The sequence below is a fragment of the Perognathus longimembris genome, chromosome 10 (genome assembly GCF_023159225.1).
Source record: "Perognathus longimembris pacificus isolate PPM17 chromosome 10, ASM2315922v1, whole genome shotgun sequence".
Classification (NCBI taxonomy): domain Eukaryota; kingdom Metazoa; phylum Chordata; class Mammalia; order Rodentia; family Heteromyidae; genus Perognathus; species Perognathus longimembris.
In genome coordinates, this window is record NC_063170.1 from 41506816 (window position 1) to 41530097 (window position 23282).

Below are 23282 nucleotides of genomic sequence, written 5' to 3' on the forward strand. Positions count from 1 at the left end.
ATCCATACAAACAAATTTGTCATTCTTTAAAATGTCCATGTGTCAACAAAAGTTCATGAAGTGCCTACTTGTGCAGAATTTCTGCAGGAGCTTGACCTGCTACCAAAACCAATAAATGACTGTCCTCTCCACTCCTCAGTCTCACATGTTTAGTATTCCATTGTAACCAACACCACATTGCACATCCATATATATTTTTTTAGACTTTTTAAAAATTTTTATTGTCAAACTGATGTACAGAGAGAATACATTTTCATACGTTAGGCATTGGATACATTTCTTGTACTGTTTGTTACATCCATATATTTTATCTCATATCTTTCATAGAAGCCAGAGTGGAGCTGAGATTCAAGTGTTAGAGTACCATCCTTGAGCAAAAAGGACAGTGCCCAAACCCTGAGTTCAAACATCAGTACTGGTGCGCGTGCGCGCGCACACACACAAACGCACACACACACACACACACACACACACACACACACCACAACCTTGGTAAAGAATCCTTAATCCATCTGACAATAATTACTGCCACTATAGACTGGAAATACTGAATCTTAATCAAGACTTTTCTATTGCTCCATTTATTGATTGTTGTGACTACAAAAATCTGTGCAAGCCAGAAGGGGCACCGTGGCTCAAATGGTAGAGTGCTAGCCTTGACTTGAGCACAGAGAGGCTCAGGGACAGAGCCCATGTCCTGAGTTCAAGCCTCAGAACTGGCAGAAAAGAAAATCTTCACCAGGCAACATGAAATATTAAAGGTTCTTCCAGTATTACTTATGGAAAAGTGTTAACAGAAACTAATTTCTTCTCCATGCTGAGTCAGAGACAGAGGTATATAGATACCCTGTGGTTTTCATTTCTTTTGGTTTAAGTGCTTCGTAGATTATAATTCCTTGCCATGTAGAAGTTCTCAACTAAGCCTAGTACCTCTATTACATCATCAAACCCCACCATATGGAATTCTGACATAATACCAATTATAGGGGAACTGCTGCTTTACATTCACTATGTTATTTAATCCTTACAATAAACCCCTTGTGGAAATATGATGCAGAGGAGGTGATAATAACCTTACATCAATGCAGCTAACTAAGCAAGCACAGTAAACCAGATACTCTGGAAATGTAGGACAACCATGGCTATTTTGAAGCCAACCGAAGTTTCAAGAGATCCTGGATGGAACAGAAATAGTTTTGGTTCCGTAGTGATTCCCTCCTTGAGCTTGAGGAATCAATGTCTTTCATGGCCAATAGAGGAATCTGATGTCATTCAGGCATCTCTGTTCATCCCAGGAGGTGATGCTCAACAAGAGCAAGTGCACCTGCTGCTGAGGACCTGAAGATCGGTGTGGTTAATGCAGGGTCCTGGAAGAACAGAGAAATTGACACTTTTTAATTGCTCCCAAGTTTGCACTTAGAAAACTGAACCACTTGGAAGCACATACCAATTTTGATCACTTCTCCCTACAGTTGGAACCTTAGACAAAGAAATCTTCATTGTGAACAATTAGCTATGCAGATGGCCATGGTGATCTGGTTTGGCCAACATTTTTAAATTCCATACTGGTAGAGGGTGTGGGGTGGGTGGGGCGTCCTGCTGTTTGATCTCAGGTCCTAGGGACAGTCCTTGAGCTTCTGTGTTGTATTCAAGGCTAGCAGTCTAACATTTGAGCTACAGCCTACCTCCAGCTTTTTTGAGAGTGATTAATTAGAGATAATTGTTTCACGACTTTCCTGCCTAGGCTAGCTTTGAACAGCAATCCTCAAATATCAGCATCCTGAGTAGCTAGGATGGCAGGCATGAGCTACCAGTGCCCAACCAGGTTGGTAGGTTCTTATCCACAAAAGAATAAAGAGAAAGATGGGAAGGAAGAAAATGGAATATAAGTAAATGGACGAAAACATCATAAGAAATAAACAAAATAATGTGTACTAAGCTATGTTTTCTCTTTTAAGCTATATATCCTTTTTATTATTTTTTAAGTGGTTTCATGAAGAGATGTCCATTTATGAGTGAAATATATCTTGATAGTGTCACCTTTTCCATCATTCCCTGCCCCCAAGGCCTATTCTATCAAATTATTTACACTATTTTTACATATTACATGTATATCATATGTCTCCTCTTCTTTACCTGTTCTAAGTAGAAAAAAATCAAAAGGCACCTCAAATGTAGCCATGCAGAATATTAATCAGAGATGCAGAAACTTTGGAAATTTTCATTTGATAAATTTTAATTGCATCAGTGAATTTGTTACTTGACATTTATAATACCTTTATGATATCTAGAATCAGCAAATGTAATTCCCAGCAAACTAATCCACTCATGGAAATCAAGTTTATGGTAGGACATGTGACAAAGCAATACCATAATTGAAGTTTAACAAGAGTTTGGCCACCAGAAACCCATTGCTATAGCTACCAAGGAGTCATAATAATAGAACAAGTGTGTGTGTGTGTGTGTGTGTGTGTGTGTGCGCGCACACACGCAATGGTACTAGGCCTTGAACATGAGACCTGGACACTGTCCCTTTAACTTTTTCACTGTCCCTTAACTTTTTCACTAAGGGCTGCTGGAAATTTTTTGCTGGTTAATTGAAGATGAGTCTTATAGACTTTTGTAACTTGGCTGCCTTTGAACTACAATCCTCAGATCTTCAAGCTTCATGAATAGCTAATATTACAGGGGCACCAGCCCCCAGTGAAGAATTCTTTTTTTTTTTTTTTGCTATGCCATTTTTTTAGTCTTTAGGTAGTTGTACAAATGAATTGCCATTTAACAAAGCAATTTATAAATACAATATATTCTTATCAGTGTCACCCCTTTCTTAACAATTACATGCTGTTAGAAACTTATACTCAATGCATTAGATTAAGCATCTGAGATATAAAAAGTTTAACAGTTATATAATACCTATTTTAATGTACATACTTGGAAGGCATAGCTACAGACTTTTCCATATCATTTTGTAGAAGGCAGTTTTCTTTCAACCTGTTTTCTTGGTAAAATAATAAAATATGGTAAAAATAGAAGGTGATTATGAAACAATACTTTTCTTTTTTTAATTTTTTATTATAAAACTGATGTACAGAGAGGTTACAGTTTCATACGTTAGGCATTGGATACATTTCTTGTATTGTTTGTTACCTTGTCCCTCATACCCCCCTCCCCCCTCCCCCTTTCCCCCCCTGAGGTGTTCAGTTCGCTTACACCATACAGTTTTGCAAGTACTGCTTTTGTTGTGAAACAATACTTTTCTAAATGATGGGCATTACATTCACTTAACTCTCAGGAGGATTAAGAACATGTTATGACCTAGGCATTTTTCTGGGTCCAGGAAAGACTAAGAGAAATATTATTTTCTACCCAGAAGGAACTCATGGCCTAGTTGGAGATACATAGACTTGTAGATTATAAAAAGGCCAGGTTTTAAACTACTACCAATGAGATATTAAAGGGGAGAGAGAGAGAAAGAGAGAGAGAGACCAAGAGAGATGAAGGGAGGTAGGGAGAGAGAGAGAGAGAGAGAGAGAGAGAGAGAGAGAGAGAGAGACTCTCTTTGGAGAAAATTAAGAAACTGAAGGGAGAGAAAAACAAAAAATCAGAAAGGACTGGAGAAGGACACCCCCCTCCCCCAGTCAGAGAACAGCAGATACGAGTCCTGAGTGGTGACTCTCACTGTGCCCAGTTTAATGTAGCATAGGCCAAAATATACCATAATGGTACCAAAATGATACCATAAGATGGCACCATTAAAATGAGGCAGGCAGGGCACTAATTGCTCACCCCTGTAATCCTAGCTAATCAGGAGGCTGAAATGTGAAGATTGAGGGTCAAAGCCAGCAAGGGCAGGAAAGTTCATGAGACAGGCAGGGCACTAATTGCTCACCCCTGTAATCCTAGCTAATCAGGAGGCTGAAATGTGAAGATTGAGGGTCAAAGCCAGCAAGGGCAGGAAAGTTCATGAGATTCTTATCTCCAATTAAGCATCAAAAAGCCAAAAGTGGAACTGTAGTTTGAGTGGTAGAGCACTAGTCTTGAGCAGGAAAAACTCAGAGACAGCTTCCAGGTCCTGATTTCAAGTCTCAGAACCAGCACAGAAAAAGAAAGAAACAGAGAGAAGGGGGAGGAGAAGGAGAGAGAGAGAGAAACAAAGAGAGAGAGAGGAGATTGTGAAAAACCTACTCAGAAGGATATTGTGCTTTCTAATATGAGTAGCAGAAACATATAAAGATTTTAAGTTGCTAAGATAAGTAGAAAACTGGTTTATTTAAATAGAAATGGTTTTGTTTGCTTTTATTGCCCTATCTCTTTGCAGTACTTCTGATGTTTAGTTATATTTTAATGACAAATTCCCTTCACTGGATGGTCTGGTTCACAAAGTAGCCTCCAATAATTTTTTAAAGCAATTCCAAGTCTACTTATGCTGTGATTTCAAACTTTGAAAAACAGATTCTTTGTCTTCTACATTTAATTAAAACTAATGTCTTTCCTGTGGTGGAATAAGCGCTGTTATCAAGCGCAGCAGGAATCAGGACTGTACGGGCTCTTACTGTCTTTCCTGTGGCAATCCTGCGTCACCTTCTGTGTCACCGTAGTCTCCACCTTCAGGAGAGGCTGTCTCTCTTTGGAACATCTGGCTTTGTTCTTGTAAAGAGAGAACTCTCTTTCCTACCAGCAATAATTCCCTCATGGATCTTTAATAAGGAGAGGGGAGTGTCTCCAGAGAGACAATGACAGAACTCTTCCTTAATATCAATTGATTGCTACACTCTCGAGCTAAAGAAAGCTCTGCTTCCTTGATTTCTTGACTGCTTTTAGTTTATTATAGGCTAGTAATTTGTTATCTGGAGATGTTAATGCTAGTTTACATTCGTGGAGCTAGTCAAGACCCTGGATTCCTGAAGTTCATAGCCTCAACGATTGAGGGAGAGGCACAGTACAAGTTAGATGCCAAGAACAAAGCCTTGAAAGGGTGTTTCAACCAGCAGTAAGAACATGCTTTTCATCCAGTTTTTTTTTGTTTTGTTTTATTTACATCAGTTACTATGAAGAAAATTTAATGTATTTAATCTGTCTCCTATTATTTTTAGGGATGACACAAGTTATGTATTTGATGTGGCACTGACATTTCAGAAAACTTTACCTAGGAATTTACCTTTTTTTGTGTTTCACATATTCTGGCCACATTAGCAAAACTCCTGTCAGCTATCTTTTAAGTGCCTCCTTCCACAGGTCACTATCTCCTTTCCTAACTAATAATAACAAAAGAGAATTAAATAGATAGGACCTGAATTCTGGACAAAAGACTGTCATCTGTGTGATAAGTGACCTGAGAAATATCATATGACCAGTTTGGTGTCCCCATGTCAGAGGTTGGGAAATAATAACATAACACTACCTATGGTAAGATTATTGGGTCATGCAATGGAGAAAGTGGACCTGAAAGTACTTGATATTAAATTTTTACTTGTATTAAAATTTTACTCAGGCACTTATTGAATGACAAAATGGTTAATATCCCTAAAATTCAAACTGTCTTTCAAAGACCATTCTCCAATCTTCAATAAAAGGGCAACTAGGAACATTTTTAGTGGGAAGCAAGCTAATCTAGCTGTGTTAAGTTTTATATAAGAATTAACTGAGGCCATGCCACAGAAAACATGTTTAATATGTCCCTTCAGTCATCTCATTTAGTGGTAGACTTCTCTTCTGAAACTTTGACATTTTGAAATGGATCCTTGGGTGATGCTGTTATCAGGACAGAACTTGAGCCCATTTCAGCCATCTTGTACATCTTCAAGGCTACAAAGTGGCCTTGGGTTAAATAAAGAAAGCTAGAGTCCTTGAAGACAGCCTTCGGATTGGTGCCCTTGGGATTGGTGCACCTCTTTTCTGTGTTATATAAGATTATGGCACCAAAAATTTACTGTCCCATCCTTTTTCCCCTCTTTCTGTCTTTTTCACTTCCATGTGTTTGCAGTTCCTGCACCCATTTCATTGTCAGGCTGGTTTGGGTTTAGGAGCTTATTCTGACCTCTGCAGAATAAGCTAACCAACAGCAATACTGGTTGAAGTATTTGGGCTGTAGAATGGATGTAATTGATCAACTGTCGTGAATATTTTAAGTATCTTCCTCTGATACACGTAAGTGTGAGGTAGAGAGGGTTCTTGTCTTTTGAAGTTTTCGATCTGCTGAAAAGTCTGGACAAGCTTTGGGTCACGTTCCTTCACTTTTATGCCTGTAGCAGGGCAAAAACCATTTTGGCCTGGCAATTTCCAAGCAGGTGTTAACAGTTGGTTGCCTGAACTACAGAAAACCCTCCGTCTGGCCTTTTTAAATGCCTGACTTTAAGCCTTGCCACCTCCTGGTGGGCCTGCCAGGAAGAATTAGCTTCAGAATGCACTCACAGGAAGTAGACTGAATTAACTTACTGCATGAGTTAGGAATGTGTATATAAATGTTGAAGTATGTCTCCCCAAAACAGCAATCTTGGTTTTGGCATCACTGAAGTTGAAATTTCCCCTTCTCTGGTCCAGATGATCAGTAGCCAAAGCGTCCAGCTGCTTCTATTGAAGTTCTGTGGTTCATGATAGTAAACTCAAGTCAAAGAAAGCAAGATAGTACAATGCTGTGTGTTAGTTCTGTAAAGCTAACAGGGAGCACATGTGTGCTTCCTGATTGCTGAACACTATAAGTCTTCCTCCCTTTAAGAAGCAACCACTTCAGAAAAGATGATTCTGAGTTAAATTCCATGGGAATGGCTACTGAGGTTATTAGGAAAACTAACTCCTCCAAGGAATTTTATTGTTGGTTTTAGTATGAATTGAACAAATGGAGGCTTAAGTATTTAGAGGCTGTGTCTCTTTTGAGGAAATGATAAAGAAGGCTAAATATCACACCCAGAAAATCAGCCAGAGCACATATACACAATTTGAGTTGTAATTTCATGGATCTCCAAATTCCCAGGTAGATCCCAGGGTTCCTGGGTACCCACAGTGATTGTCTCTATACCAGCACTGTGGTCTGTTTCTTTCTCTTGAATGCATTTTATGGATTTCTCTTTTCCCACAAACTCTCTAGTAAATCTTATGTGAGTTCTTACTTATCAGCTCCACCACCACAGAATAAAGAATCTTTCCCTTGCTGGACCCCATAATAGCATGACCCTCAACTATGAAACAGTAAGAAAGAGGGCTACCATCCACTTAGGGTTCACGCTGGGCATGTGGCTCTCTGCATGCCATGTGCTTCTCTGCTTCTGTGTGGTGGTGAAGCACATGTGGATTGTTGTGCACTGTTCCACATCTCATTCCCTCTGAGGAAGTGTTTAGATCCACATGGCTAATTCTCTCTAATAAGTCCAAAAATGCAATAATTAAGATCCATGCCTTGCATATGATTCTCTTGGCTCCTTTGGACTAACAATGGCTCTAGAGCTGGATATGAGTTCACCTAGATGCCCCATCCACTCACTCACTGCTTGGGCTTGTTTGCATTTGGAATAGGAACAGAGCCTTCAGGCCTTGAACTGGACTGGGGCTTGAACTCAGAGACAGGACATGCTCCTATAGCTTTTTCACTCAAAGCTGGCCCTCTACCACTCAAGCCACAACTCCACTTCCTGTGTTTTATTGGTTAATTGGATATAGGAGTCTCATGGTGTGGCTTTGAACCATGATCCCCAGATCTCAGCCTTCTGGGTAATGAAGATTATGAGCATGAGCCAGCAGAGCCTGGCCAGGCCTTCTAATTACAATAGCTCACTTCCCTGTTCCACTACTCCAAAATCTGAACATGCTGTGAACGTCTAATAATCGCCTTTTGCTTTTGTTTTGTTTCATTTTGTTTTTCACACAGGTAACAACTTTGACACAGGAGGTGTCTCAATTGGGTAGAGACATGAGGAACGTGATGCAACTTCTGGAAAATGTCCTATCACCTCAGCAATCCACACAGCTCTGTGCCCTGCATTCCACATCTGTGTGTCCCTCCCGAGAGAGCTTACAGACCAGAATGAGCTGGAGCACACACCAACCTTGCCTCCACTTGCAAACAGGCGGGGCTGCCTACACTCAAGCACAGCTTTGCCGGGGTAATGTCACTTCCGACATCTGGAATGTGAATCCTTCCTTTGTGGGGAGTAGCCCTCCACGAATTGAACCTCATGAGCCTAACCCTGCAGGGAGCGAACTTCTTCATTCTCCAAACCTTGATTATTCACCTTCCCACTACCAGGTTGTCCAAGAAGGTCACTTGCAATTTTTAAGGTGCATCTCTCCCCATTCAGATACGACCCTGACACCTTTACAGTCCATTTCAGCCACTCTCTCATCCTCTCTCTGTTCCTCCTCTGAAACATCATTGCACCTGGTTCTCCCAAGCAGATCAGAGGAGGGAAGCTTCAGTCATGGACCTGTAACTTCTTTCAGTCTGGAAAACTTGCCTGGTTCTTGGGATCAAGAAGGAATGGCATCGATCTCTACCAAACCCTTGGAGAACTTTCCCCTGGAAGTTGTCACAAGCACAGCGGAAATGACAGACAACCAAGCCATAGATGTGTGATATCACCCCCTGCCACACAGCTGCCAATGCCACAACCACCACTGCATGACAGCATTAGTTTGCCTTTTTGCCTGGGAGAGGGAGGGGCATGGTGACTAGGCAAAGTTGGAAAATCCTGCAGAAGAGAGCCATGAGGAGGAAGCCAGGGAAAGGCCAGAGCCACCTCCATACTGTAGCAAACAATTTCTAGATCCTAGAAGCATCATGCAAACATTTTTATTTTCTGTACAGGTATTAACTTACTAGTCTGTTTGACAGACTTTGGTCAAAATCCAAAAACCCCAAGGGTCTGAGCAGCTAGAAATCCCAGACAAAGAACCTGTGGATTAGTTTTGTCCTAGGTGGCTTTTGTGAACTGAAGCAAAGGTCTTTTCTGAGTGCCTATTTGTCATTCCTGAACAATATCCATAGCACTATTGGCCTGAGGACTGCACAGCTCCTGCTGATCTATTTTTCTTTTTGTGAAGGCCAGGGGACAATTACCACTGCATGTCATCTAGACAATCAGTCAAAATAGAGCTGGTGGCCAGTGGTTAGCTATCCGCACGTTATTTGCCATGTAAATGAAAATGTCTTTATTTATCAAAAAAGAAGCTATTTTTATATCCTTGGTATGAAATATGTATTTAAACTATTTAAAAATATTTATAAAGAAATGGATGTTTTCTTTTCCTTTTGGTAAAACAACTTAAGATTTCTGTTTCAACAAGAAATGCACTACTGTTATGTATAGTAGATTGGAAAAATATTTATTATTAAGAAGATGTAGTTTCAAAAGGAATCCCCCTTTTATTTGCATGTGGTTTGCAAAAGAAAAAAAATAATGTATCCTCGCATTCTTGGATTACAAAAGCAAAATGAGGTTATATTTTATTAATGAAATAAAAACATGTACTAAGTGACAACTGCACGGGTTTTGGCATGGCAGAGGAAAGGGTATCCCTAACCACAGCTGACTCACATTCACAACCTGAATTACAGCAGCCCCTCCCCCAGCCATGTTAGCACGACCATCTCCCCTCTGTACCTTACTCTGTGATTCAGAAACCCAAAATTAGACTGGGCCATATCTGATCCCCATCTCCACTATGACATGGGAGACTGCAGGTGAAGAAGTCAGTTGTGAGTTTGCTTTTCTTTGAGGAGAGGCTGCAGGGCAGTAAACACTAGCAAATAGAGCCAGAATCTCAGAGCTATGACTGCTTGAAGTGACCTTGGGTCAGCCCCTGACCCTGACCTTTGGCTTTAAAGCTTTCGATGTATACAGAGCAGTTACTATTCCCACATGACAGAAAGTCACAGGGTTTCCCCAACCAAACTGCTGACCCAGGCCAGATCCTAGGACCCGCCCTACAACTCCCATCCATCCACACACAACATGTGGATGCAGGGCTGGGCAATCATTAAACACCTCCACTTAAGGTATACTTTATGTTTAAGAAAATTTAGGGCCTGGATGTTCTAGACATTCCTAGAAGGCATAATTGAGCTCACCTTCTGGAGTCCTTCTGTTCTGTCTTGCCACAAAGAAGGAAAAAAAAATCTGAGGATTACACCATTTAAAACATCTAAACAAACTTGAGTGTTTGATGTGTGTGTCATGTGCTTTGAACCTAGCTAGAGCAGCAGGAAGAAAAGAAAGCTTCTTAGAAGAAGCAGGTGAGGCAGGTCACAAAACTCAAGGTCATTTACTCCTACACCTCCAAAATTCAGTCTCTCCTTAAGAAACACAAATACAAAAGCTACATTCTAGATTTCAAGTGTTCACTTGTATGTGGTCATGTTCCCGTTTCCCTTATCCTACCTATCTAATCATTTTAAGTGCTATTCATGAAGAAATTATTGGGGTTCCCTCATGAATGCCACACTGCTCATTAGCACTACTATTACAGGTGCCAACAATAATCAAAGACATTCTGTTCATTGAGTCCTGTGTCCCAACAGTTATTTAGGAGCTAGACTATAGTATGCTGTCTCACATAAACAATACTGGCAGTTAGTCATCCTTATTATTATCCCTAGCTTACAAATTCGTAATTGGAACACAGATTTTTCTTTTCCTTTTTAAATTGTCTCAGTCACATTATTTTAAACAACAAAACCAGTACCCCAATGGTCGCTTTGTCACTTTGGGTACTTTTCCTTGGAAAATCACCTCTAAATCTATTCCTGATGCGTGTGTATGTGTGTGTGTGTGTGTGTGTGTGTGTGTGTGTGTGTGTGTGTGTGTGAGTGGGAGAGAGAGAGAGAGAGAGAGAGAGAGAGAGAGAGAGAGAGAGAGAGAGATCCATCACTTTGTTTTTCCACTCAAGGCTGATACTCTTAACACTTGAGCCACAGCTCTATTTCCATTTCTTTTTCTGGCTAATTGGAGATAAGTGTCTCAGAGACTTTCCTCTCTGGGCTAACTTTGAGCTGATCACAGCCTCAGATCACAGTCCTCAGATCACAGCCTCCTGAGTAGCTAGGGTTATAGGTGTGAGTCACAATTACCCAACTGCCTGTTGCCTCTTAAAATATTGTTAGTAATTAATTTTCTTCCAAGTCAATGAGTAAAATAGTTGTTGTGTTTTTGTTGAACTTGTTTTCCAAAAGGAAGCAACCGAATAGGATAAGCTAAGTAGTTAAAGGCTTGGGGAAGCCCCAGTGAAGTGGCTGGAAAAGTGCCCACATTTTTTCACCCCATCACCTTTCTCTTTTCTCCTGGCACTAGAACAACTAAGAACAAGGCCCCTGCATGGTCTGGAAGCACAACTGAATGAAGATGAGCAGGAAGTTGGGAGAAGGCCAGGGCCTCACTGCTTGCTTACACCCGGGTATCTGGCTTATCATCAACCTCACCTCGTCCTTTCTTGGCCTTTGCTCCCATTGTCTCTCCCAAATCCAAGGCAGTTCAGTATGTGACAGTTTTTGTTTTATTTTGGTTATCTCTTCTGTGACATGATTCTAAGAAATGGGAGTTTGAGGTTTTACTCCTTGGTGTTTCATTTTCAGAGCATCGCTGTTCTGCAGCCAGCAAGCCTCCTGTCTCCTCACTCACCCACCCACTCTTTGTTGAGAAAGCAAAGCGGATCCAAACAGAACAGAGGCTTTCTTGATGGAACACATTTCCTTAAAAATAATATTGAGGGGGGAGGCAGGGGAAAAATGAGGGAGGAGGTAACAAGTTGAACAAGAAATGTACTCACTACCTTACATATGAAACTGTAACCCCTCTGTACTTCACTTTGATAATAAAAGGAAAAAATAACATTGAGCTGGACCCTGGTAGATTATGCCTATAATTCTAGCTACTCAGGAGGCTCAGATATGAGGATCATGGTTCAAAGCCTGTTTGGAAAATCCATGAGACTGTTATTTCCAACTAACCACTCAAAAGCTGGAAGTGGAGCTGTAGCTCAAGTCATATAGTGCCAGTGCCTTGAGTGAAAAGCCTAAGGGACAGCAAAAGAGACAATGTCCAGGCCCTGAGTTCAAGCCCCAGTACAAGGACTAAACAAGTAGGTAGGTCAGAAGGTAGGTAGGTGGTAGATAGGTAGGTAAGTAGATGGATAGATAGATAGATAGAGAACTAAAGTCATACATAGTTCTAATTCAAAGAAGTAGACAGATAGATTACAAGAAACTTTATATTAATCCAATGTAAGTGCATATTGGTGCCAGTAGCTCAAGCCTATAATCCTAGCTATGCAGGAGACAGAGACCTGGAAGAATCATGAAGTTTGAAGCCAGTCCGGGTAGAAAAGTTCACAAGACTCCATCTCCAATTAACTACAGAAATGCTGGGCCGGAAGCATGGCTCAAGTGGTAGAGTGGCATCTGTGAGCAAGAGAGCCAAGTGAGAATGAGGCCCTGAGTAAACGTCCTAGTATTGGTGCACACACACACACACACACACACACACACACACACACAAACTGAGCTTATCATTTATCTCTAATAGAAGCGTGCCCTCTCAGAAACTACATGGCTATTTGACAGGAGCTATGATTTCCAGAATATCCCCAAGCTGCTTGTGAGGTGAACTGTGAACATCTACATGAAAATTGCTCAGTGTATGTTTGAAATGCAGAAAACCTAGCTTCAAGCTAGTTCCTTTGGGTGAGGTCTTAGGAATCTACCATTTCATAAACTTGCTGAGTTTAATACATCAAGAATTTTAAAATAGTGCTCTATACTCATTGATTTTCATACATTAAGAATTTTTAAATAATGGCCTATACTCTGCATAAATACAAGTCTAAACTCTAGGTGATTTATTACATAAGTGGATTCATATCTATATTCTATTTAAGATTGTACCATAGACAGGCTTTGTTCACCCCTAAAATCACTAGCTTAAATAATATAGGCAATCTTATTAAAATAAAGATTTGGGTTGCTGATCCTTCAGGTATGGCTGGGTCTGTTTGATGTAATTTGAATTGGAATGTTCCAGAGAATAAACTAGAAACACTGTGTTGGGCAGTGTGGTCCTCCATTATTAGCCCATTGTCTCACTGGTTTATTAGGGTTGGCTTCTATTGTAAAACAGACCCATGAAAATAAAGCTCATTTAAAAGACAAAATTTTGTCTTAGAATTTCTGCACAGTTCCTAACACACCAAAGATTATTTATTTCATGGAAAGGATAGACTACATTTCTCTAAGACACCTTGGAGCACACACCTCGTGAATTTAACTAAAATCAGTTGAGTACGTCATGCAACATGGATCTACTCCTGCTTTTGTGTAGGTCATTGTCTTCTTCTTTCGTTTAGGTGTCCTACAAGTAAAAGCAACAAAAACGCCTTTTGGTCTTGTAAACAGATCATCTCTCCCACTTGGGAAAGGAATCCTATTTGGACAAGAAGCAAGATAACTAGTTAGAGGACAGCAACCTAAGTCTGTGAAAGGCCTGTTAGCAGAGTACAATTGTTAATTTTGATATGGTTTTACTCTTAACACTGAAGTCTGTGTGTGTGTGTGTGTGTGTGTGTGTGTGTGTGTGTGTGTGTGTTGGTACTAAGCCTTGAACTCATGACTACCCACTCACTCAACTTGCCTACACACAGCTGGCCCTTTACCATTTGAGCATACCTCCATTCCATTTTTTTGCTGGTCACTTGGAAACCACATCTTACAGACATTGCTGCTCAGGCTGGCATTGAAGCTCCCAAACTTCCAGACCTCATCTTCTGAAATAGTCAGGATTCTAGGCATGAGCCAGCAGTGTCCTGCTCTAAATAGTCCTTGCCAAAGCTCTTTCTTCTCATGAAGTATGTAGTTTCTTTTCTCAGTCATTGTTCTAAGATGCTGCTTTTACTACAAAAGTCTTCCCTGAGATCACTCTCACCATCCAGCACCTGCAGGACTGTACTGAAGGCTGTTACAAAAGGACAGCCTTTGCCTTCTTTCATTTGATGCAAAGGCATTGTTCCCAAAAATACAGTATCTAGAAACAAACAGGAGTTTTGAAGGGACACCAAGGAATATCATGTGCAGCCATTTTTCCTTGCTCTGTGACCTCTGGCAGGTTATATAACTTCTGAGCTTCACATTCTCCCGCTAAAAATGAAGATTAAAATATATCTAATTTGCAGAGTCTCTGTGAGATTTAATACAATAATTCATGTGAAATCACACTGCCTGACCTACAAGGAAAGCTAAGCAAATGTCAGTTCATCTCCCCTGGCCTTCCACCCCCTGTTCTCCTCTTTCTCCTCCTTCCTCACAGCCCTTTCTCCCTTCCTCTTGGTTCTGTTATTCCTTGTACCCAGCCTCCTCTCCCCTAGCTTCTCTCCAGCTCTCCCACTCCTCTTGTCTCTGGCCTCCTTCCTCCTCCAGTTCTCTCTGCCTTCCTCCTGCTCTCTCCTTCCTCCCCGCTCCAGTGTCCCAAACTAAGGTCAGTAAACTTGACCTCTTCTGTGCATAGGTTAGAATACAGCTTTCATACCATCACCCCAAAGTCTATTTAGAATATCAGCAATGGAGTCAAAAGTCACCTTTAAAAATAAGATATAGGCCAGGTACTGATAGCTCCCATGTGTAATCCTAACAACTCTAGAGGCTAAGATCTAAGGATCCAGGTTCAAAACCAGCCATAGCAGGAAAGTCCATAAGACTCTCCATTGAACCATTAAGAAAACAAAAATGGAGCTGTGGTTCAAGTAGTAGAGTGTGACTCTTAAGTGAAAACTAAGGAAGACTGCACAGGCCCTGAGTTCAAGCCCCAGTACCAGCATGCACACTCACACACACACACACACACACACCAAGAAATAAAATTAAAAAGTGTACAATAGACAAAGTGGGGGGAAAATGTACTATTGTTCCTCCCAGCCTTCTTAGCATCAATTCACATGCTTTCTGATTTTTTTCAATTTTTTGTACTTTCTAAAACTTCTTACAGTTACAGAAAGACCTGACATTCATTCATCAACATGCATACACTCCATAAACAAGTACCATTATTTTCTTTTGGCTCACACATTTTTACTATGGAAATTTACTGATACTTCAGAAATCACATAAAGATATATGACCACACACACACACACACACACACACACACACACACACACACACACACACACACACACACACCACTGCACTGAAACTGAAACCTCAGAATATTCTTGGTGGCAAGTGTCTTGCCCCTGGCTAATGACTCCTCAGGCTAGACGCAGAGCTGATCCACTTCACACAGATGCCTTCAAAGCTCCCTCCTCCATGTCCCATGTGGAGAGGGGATTCCTCCAGAGGGAACAAGCTAAATGTCACGCCCTGCAGTTCCCGGCCTGAAGGAACAGGTTCCTTGGGCTGTGTCTTTCAACAGAGCCTGCAATAAAGAGCTCATAAAAGATGTGAAGACAGCCCAGCAAGGCAGAAACCTGTGCCTGCGCACACCTGTTATTTCAGGGAATTAAATAAGCTATAAGCTAGAAAAAGACAGCTACTTGGGCAAAATTCTGGCCTAAGGGGCAAACTCTGCCTTCTCAGACATTTTTCCTTCTGGCTTAGGTTCCCCTATGGGGATAAGAACCAAGGGTTTGGATAGAAATTAATTCTGAAGCTAAGCTTCTTGGGGGAAGAGGGGTTTTTGTTGGCTTGTTTGGCTTTTTCTTATCATTAATAAGAATAGAATGTGCATATGTGATATGTTTGAGTCCAACAAAAAATAAAGTAGGGGAAGTAAGACTTGAAAGTGTGCCTGTTCTTTCCATTTTCATAGGTTTTTTTTTAATTGTGTATTAAAGGGATGATTTTTATTTAAGAATTCCCTCTAAGGTGAAAAGCACCCTATTCTGTTGGCAATCCTGTTTTCAATGGAAACAGATGGGCAAACATAGACATATATATATCAGTGCTAAGACCTTGAGCTCCAGCTATCTTTATTCTTCACTGTGGCTTATTTATCCCAAGGAAGAATTGTTACAGAACTCAGTAAGAGGGTTAGGGCTAAACATTGCGTAGGAAGGGTTCGAATCCAGGAAGTCTTGAAAGGCTGCAGCCATGTAGCCAATGCTCTGTTTGTCCTTGAGGCCCCTTGTGAAGCATGGAAATAATGTCTCAAAGCCTCCAAGTTGAGATACAGGTTCCTGAAAGATGCCATGGTAACCAGTTGCCCAAAATGATTCATGAGAGCTACTTGCACTCTAACCGGACTAACTATAGAATCAAATCAATGAACCATCTCTGGCTCTTTAATACTCAAAAGACATCTGAGCCCTATTCTTGGATTGCTTAGTATCTCTGGTTAACTTACAGAAGAAAAATGAGGAGGATAGCATTTCTGACTCATTTCTCAGAAGCTCACCTGGGAGTTTTTGATGCATGTGAAATGTTGCCAGATGCCAGTGGCTCACACTTGTAATCCTAGCTACTTAGGAGACTAAGATCTGAGGATCAAGGTGCAAAACCATCTAGAAAGGGAAAGTCCATGAGACTCATATTCCCAATTAACCACCCAAAACCCCGAAATGGAGCTATATGTGGCTCAATGGGTAGAATGATATCCTGGAGCGAAAAAGCTCAGAGACAGTACCCTGAAATGAGACAGTACCAGAGACAGCCCTGAGTTCAAGCACCAGGATCAGCACACACACACACACACACACACACACACACACACACACACACAAACAAACTCAAAGTACTGAACCCAGTCCCCCCAAAATGAACCAATTTTTAAGATTCCTGGGTATATGTTTACATGATACAGTCTTAGAAACACCAGCACAGATACTGGGTTTGACGCCAACTATCCATTAAAGTCAACTGTGAGATTTCTAAAACACGAATTCCTAGATCTCCAATTTCCTGATTTCATTGGTCTGGGTAAGACTAGTAATATTTTTTAACTTCTCTGGTTACTCCAGGAGACACCCAGAGGTTTAGAGCAGTAATGCTCGAATGGTGGGGTCCCATGGCCAGCCACAATGGCAGGAATTCATTAGATGTGAAATCACACACTCCACTCCAGACAGACAGAACGGACAGTGAAGAAATCTGAGGAAGTCATTTGTGCCCATTCTGTGGCCAGCTGCAGTTTGACATCTACTATTTTAGAGTATAGATGCCAAAACAACAGTGTGGGCTGAAATAGGTCTTAAACAGGAAGGGTTTGTACATAAAGTAATTAGGTATGTTATGAGTTTCAGTATCAACTTTTCATGTAGATTCATATCTCTGTCTCAAATACCTCTGGCGGCAACTTATCTGTATTGGTGCACATAACACTTTCTAAATAGAAACAGCTCCCACATGCTGCTCACTTTTCCTGTTTCTACAGTTGATCCTGGGATATCCCAGTGAACAGCATTACCCTAGGGAAACCCTCGCACAACTAATTTATGAAGCTGAGCTTGAGGAAAGAATGGTTGGTTATTGAACACATCAGCAGATCACAGTGAGGATTCTTGTGACCCAGGCCTTCAAAACAATAGTGTGAATTAAAAAAAAAAAACTAGTAAATCACTTTCTGTTTTGCCTTCAAAAATCAGGGCTTTCGGTTCCAACACAGAACCATCTAGAAGCCAAAAGAATAGCATGGTGATAGTTTGATCACATTCATTGAAAGAAAGTAATGAATGAGCCATAATCTGACTGCAGAAAGGTAGGTGCTACTAACAATAAAATATCAGAGCTATCAAAACTGTGTCTTGCCTGACATTGGTAGCTTATGCCTATAATCCTAGCTACTCAGGAGATTGAGATCTAAGGATCAAGGATTGAAGCCAACCCAGGCAGTAATTCTTTGAGACTTTTATCCCTAATTAAGCACTAAAAGGCTAGAAGTGGAGGTGTGGCTCAGGCAGAAGAACACTAGCCTGAGTGAAAAAGCTAAGAGACAATACCCAGGCCCTGAGTTCAAGCCCCAGTCCCAACACACACACACATACACACACACATATACCATGTCACATCACAAATTAATAATAATAAAATTTCAAAATGTAAAAAAAAAAAAACTTTGCCTTATTTTAAGCAAGTCTGAGTCCCTGCTATAATAATCTTTTACAAAGATTGGCTTTTAAAAATTAATATTTTTGTCTTTTGGGGTTTTGTTGCTGTCTTTGGGGGTTTTGTGTTTGTTTTCATTTTGTGCCCAGTCTGAGACTTGAACTCAGGATCTACCATTTTTGCTTAGCCTTTTCACTCTAAGATGGCATTCTATCACTTGAACTACACTTCCACTTTGAGCTTTTCTTCTGATCAAATGGATATATTAATTTCAAGGATTTGTTTGCCACAGCTGGCTTCAAACCTTAATCCTCAGACCTCGGCCTCCTGAGTAAGTAGGAGTATAGACGTGAGCCACTGGCACCTGGCTTAATTTCATTTTTGTAAGTAAAGTAAATATAGTGATTTTATATTTAGACTCAGCTAATAGGCCTACATTTATTTTTACATTTATTTTATCTTTATATATAAACACATTTACTCAAGCAAATAGGAAGAATGAGACGAGCTAAATGAAGTGAGTTCCTCATTCCTCTGACTTATTCAGAGTCTTCTTTCATCACTGGGACTAAATTATCTTCATTTGAGTTCCCCTAGACGCATACCCTGAAAGAAGGATTTTAGTGAAATCATTCACTTGGAGAATGACTTTAGGAAGTGCTGGCTGGGGAAAAGGAAGGGAACAGGAAGGAGAAGGAAACAAGGGAGTGATATCTTTTGAGCTACTAAGGGGCTTTGGAAAGCATTATAGAACTGTGACTACACAGGCTCAGAGAGACAAAATTATAAACGTATATGAAAGTATATACAGGACAGGATCACATTCATATCTCTACATATGCATATATACATATATGGAAACATACAGGACAAAATCATATTCATATATACATATATACACATACATGGAAGCATATATGTGACAGGATCATATATGTATGCATATATATACACACATACACACATGCACACTGATTAAAATATAATATACATGGGGAAGGATTCCAATGTTGTAACCCACTCCCATAGGGGAATGGCATTCCCCTCTGTAGATACAGAGGCAAAGCCAGAGCAGCGTCTATGGGGCTTGGCATGAGATAGAGTGTGCACAGCACATGGCAGGAGATGAGGTCTATTCAAAAGACAGAAACCATCCAGCAACCTGTGTCTGACTACTTAAAAGAATTATTCAGTACAAACAGAAAATTCCAAAGGGAAAATGAGAGAGATTGTGGGATATCCTGTATGTAGAGGAAGAATATCCAACAGAGGAACAAGTTTAGAAGATGAACCCTCCGTATACGGATTTAGTCTGTTGGAGGAGGGAGGTACAGGTATCATCCTGTGAGAGATTTGCTGGGCTGCCTGGCTCAGAGATGCTTCTCACTGCACTGCGGCTGGAGGCCCCAGGAAACCCACGTCTGACAAACAGCACACTCCTATTGAGTTGCAGGTACCCCAAGGTTGATATGAGAAATGGCAAGGTGATGCTGTCCAGCAACACAGAAACTAGGAAAAGAATCTTCTTCTCCAGGGTTGCCTCTCCTCCACCCTCTACTGGCAGACAGGAGATATTACAAGCAGTAGTTCAATTTGAAGCCAGGCAAGGCAGGGTGAAGTCTGAGGGAAGGCAGTAATTTTGACAACTCAGCCGATGTAGTACCATTTACCTGAGATGGTTCTATGGGAAGAAAATAGAATAGCACACATTGTCACATTCTCCTTGAGAATAATTTTACTAACTTTTTTTTATTGGCATACTTTAATAGTACAAGGAGATTTCATTGCGAAAATTCTATACCTGTGTACTTTGAACAAGTTCACCCCTCTGCTATATTCCCTTAATCAGCTCCTTCATATTATTTCTGCAGTATTTGCTAGTTTTCATTACACTGTGTGTGTGTGTGTCCTCCTCTTTCCCCATTCCCCTCCCACTGCTCCTCAAGACAGCCCCCCACCCATCCTGACAATAAATTTATTGTTATCAATGAATCTTTGAGGTTTCAGGAAGAGATTTGTTTTCATACAAAAGATTTAACGTAGGGAGAAACAGAAAAGAAGAGAAAGACATTTCCCCTCCCTTTGCAAGAAATGGAAGGAAACATTTTTTTTTTCAAATTTTTATTATCAAACTGGTGTACAGAGAGGTTACAATTTCATACGTTAGGCATTGGTTACATTTCTTGTACTGTTTGTTACCTTGTCCCTCATGCCCCCCTCCCTCCTCCCACTTTCCCTCTCCCCCCCTGAGGTGTTCAGTTCACTTTCACCAAACAGTTTTGCAAGTATTGCTTTTGTAGTTGTTTGTCTTTTTTACCCTGTGTCTCTCAATTTTGGTATTCCCTTTCAATTTCCTACTTCTAATGCCAGTATACACGCTTTCCAATATACTCAGATAAAATTACAGAGATAGTGTAGGTACAACCTACACTAGGTTATACAAGGTGATACAAGAAGGTGATACAAGAAGGTGATACAAGAACATCATCAATAATAGAAGCTACAGATACACAAGGGACGTTGAAAGTAGTTAAAACTGTGATACAACAATTGTTTCCATAACATGGACTTCATTTCACTTAGCATCATCTTATGTGATCATAAGGGTATAGCTATCGGGCTCTTGTGATCCTCTGCTGTGACTTGCCTAAACCTGTGCTAATTATTCCCAATAACGGAGACCATAGAGTCCATGTTTCTTTGGGTCTGGCTCACTTCACTTAGTATAATTTTTTCCAAGTCAGAAGGAAACATTTTTGACAGAAGTTTTTTAAAAAGTTCTTATTCAGAAACACCGTCAGAATTTCCACTTATGATCACATTGTTTTTTACTGATATCTGTGACTTATGAGTTTAAGCGAAACATCATATACATCCGTGTGTGTGTGTGTGTGTGTGTGTGTGTGTGTGTGTGTGTGTGTGTATGCTGGTTGGTCCTAAAGCTTGAACTTGGGGACTGGGGACTGGAGACTGTCCTTGAACTCTTGATCCACAGTTCCACTTCAAACTTTTTTGGCAGTTAATTGGAGATAAGAGGCTCACATACTTTCCTACACAGACATTCCTTGAACTGCAATCCTCAGCTCTCAGCCTAGGTAGCTAGAATTACAGGCATAAGCCACTTATTTTTTTTTTTTTTTTTTTTGGCCAGTCCTGGGCCTTGGACTCAGGGCCTGAGCACTGTCCCTGGCTTCCTTTTTGCTCAAGGCTAGCACTCTGCCACTTGAGCCACAGCGCCACTTCTGGCCGTTTTCTGTATATGTGGTGCTGGGGAATAGAACCCAGGGCCTCATGTATACAAGCCAAGCTCTCTTGCCACTAGGCCATATGCCCAGCCCCTGGCATAAGCCACTTGTACCGGGCTCATACACGTCTTCTTTTCTTGTCTAAATGCCTGCTTAATGAGGAGCATGTCTTTCTTCTACAGTTAATAAGTGCAGTGTGTTCATTTTAACCGTAGAGGAGAAGAACACTAACTTGTATTTTCTTTCTTTCTTTTTTTTGTCAGCCTTGGGGCTTGATCTCAGGGCCTGGGCAATGTTCCTGAGCTCTTTTGCTCTAGGCTAGCACCCTACCACTTGAAGACACAGTGCCATTTTCTATTTTCTTCTTTCAACAAGTTCGCATAGACCTAGGAAATAAGAGGCATATGGCCTCTCAATATTTCAACTTCCTGAGAAGTTGAATTCTCCTCTCCATGCTCTTTAAGCTACCATATCCCTTTCCCCCAGTCTTCCAACACACAGCCCACAGGAATTCAATGCCATGAAAGCATCCAGCCGAAATCACCTGATTTATCATCACCTGATTTATCACATTTTTCTCTCTTATCTTCCTCATTAGTGATGTGACTGTCAATTGAAATGTCTCCTTGAGATGTCTTTGTCATACATTCATTAAATTAATTAACCTCTTTTAAAAATGAATTAATCTCTTGACCCACTGGTGTGTCTCTGGATATTAATTTATTGTTTCTTCTCATTGATGCTCAAAGTCACTCAAACCCTTAAAAATAGAAAAACATCTGTCTGAGGGTCTACTTATAGAGCAGAACACCTTTATTCCTCTTTCTCATCCTTGTTTTAAGAAGTCTTTAAAACCATCAGGGATGCATCCCAGTAAAGCATCATCCATGGGAAAAACATCCAGAAGATAAGAGGTGGCTGTCGGTGGGACAGATGTCCTGATGGAGAATTGGGTACACGACAGAGAATTGACACATGGGAGGATTCATAGCACAGCAACTGAGAAGAGACACGGACTCCTGGTCAGACCCTGCAAAGAGATGACACACGGGCAAAGTGAACTGTACATGGTAGCTTCTAAAACATTTTCTGGTTTGAGGTGCTCTGATTATTGCAGAAAGGAGATAAAAGAAAAGCTAAGGAAAAAATGTCATGGGTCACTTGGACTCTACTCAGATGTGATGAAAATTAAAGTGGATTAGTCCTTAGAAGAAGAGAAGATGATTGCCTAGTTAGGAAAGTGAGAAACATTTTGCGAATAAATCGTTAAATAGCTGTCCATTCCCCAACTTGCAAAGCTCAGAAAAACTCAATGTCCAGAACCTGCAGAGAAAAGAGCTGCATCGTGGATTCTGGTCAGGCATGTCATCCAAGACTTTCCACTGGAGAAGAGAGGCAGCACTAGACATAAGATGACTAGAGACAAATGGAGCAGAATTGAGGAGAGTTCCCTCCACACGATGCACCAATGATGCCCAACAGACTATGTGACAAAAGCAGAACCACTGAATTTCAGGCAAATGGGTTCTGAGTGGAAGCTAGGTGCCCTTCTTCCATGGTCATCCTTCCTTCCATGTCTTATGTTTCCCCTTCTCTTCATACCAACATAATATGATTCCATTGGCTTTGCTTGCTATAGGGTATGCACATTCAATATGTACCACTTTCTAATCTCCCTAACAGCTCCATCAAATATGTATTCTTATTCCTTATCATCAGAAGCAGGTGGACAATGCAGTATCTACAGCTAATCAGGAGTGCAGTTCTTTCTTTTAGACCCAATGATTGCAGTCCATACACCTTCACTATGTCACTCCATCTCTTTCTCTGACTCTGCTACATGTTTGTCAGTGCAACTTAGCCTTGTCCTGGATCTGACTGGGAACTGTACATACTTATTAATGAGCATGTGCATTTGTAAAGCCCCAGAAGTATTTTTCTATGAACCTGCTATAAGCCTGCCATATAGTCAGAATATATAATATGAAGTTGACTTTATAGATGAGAACATGGACACAAAGTCA

At 40.7% G+C, this 23282-nt stretch overlaps 1 protein-coding gene across 1 annotated transcript in view; it reads left to right on the forward strand.

The window, feature by feature from the left end:
* Kcnh8 (potassium voltage-gated channel subfamily H member 8) overlaps positions 1-8569 on the forward strand; it is a 367265-nt gene extending 358696 nt beyond the window's left edge. Inside the window, exon 16 of the mRNA XM_048354862.1 lies at positions 7865-8569. Coding sequence (XP_048210819.1) covers positions 7865-8569 — 705 coding nt within the window. The remainder of the gene's footprint in view (positions 1-7864) is intronic.
* The last annotated feature ends 14713 nt before the right edge of the window (positions 8570-23282 follow it).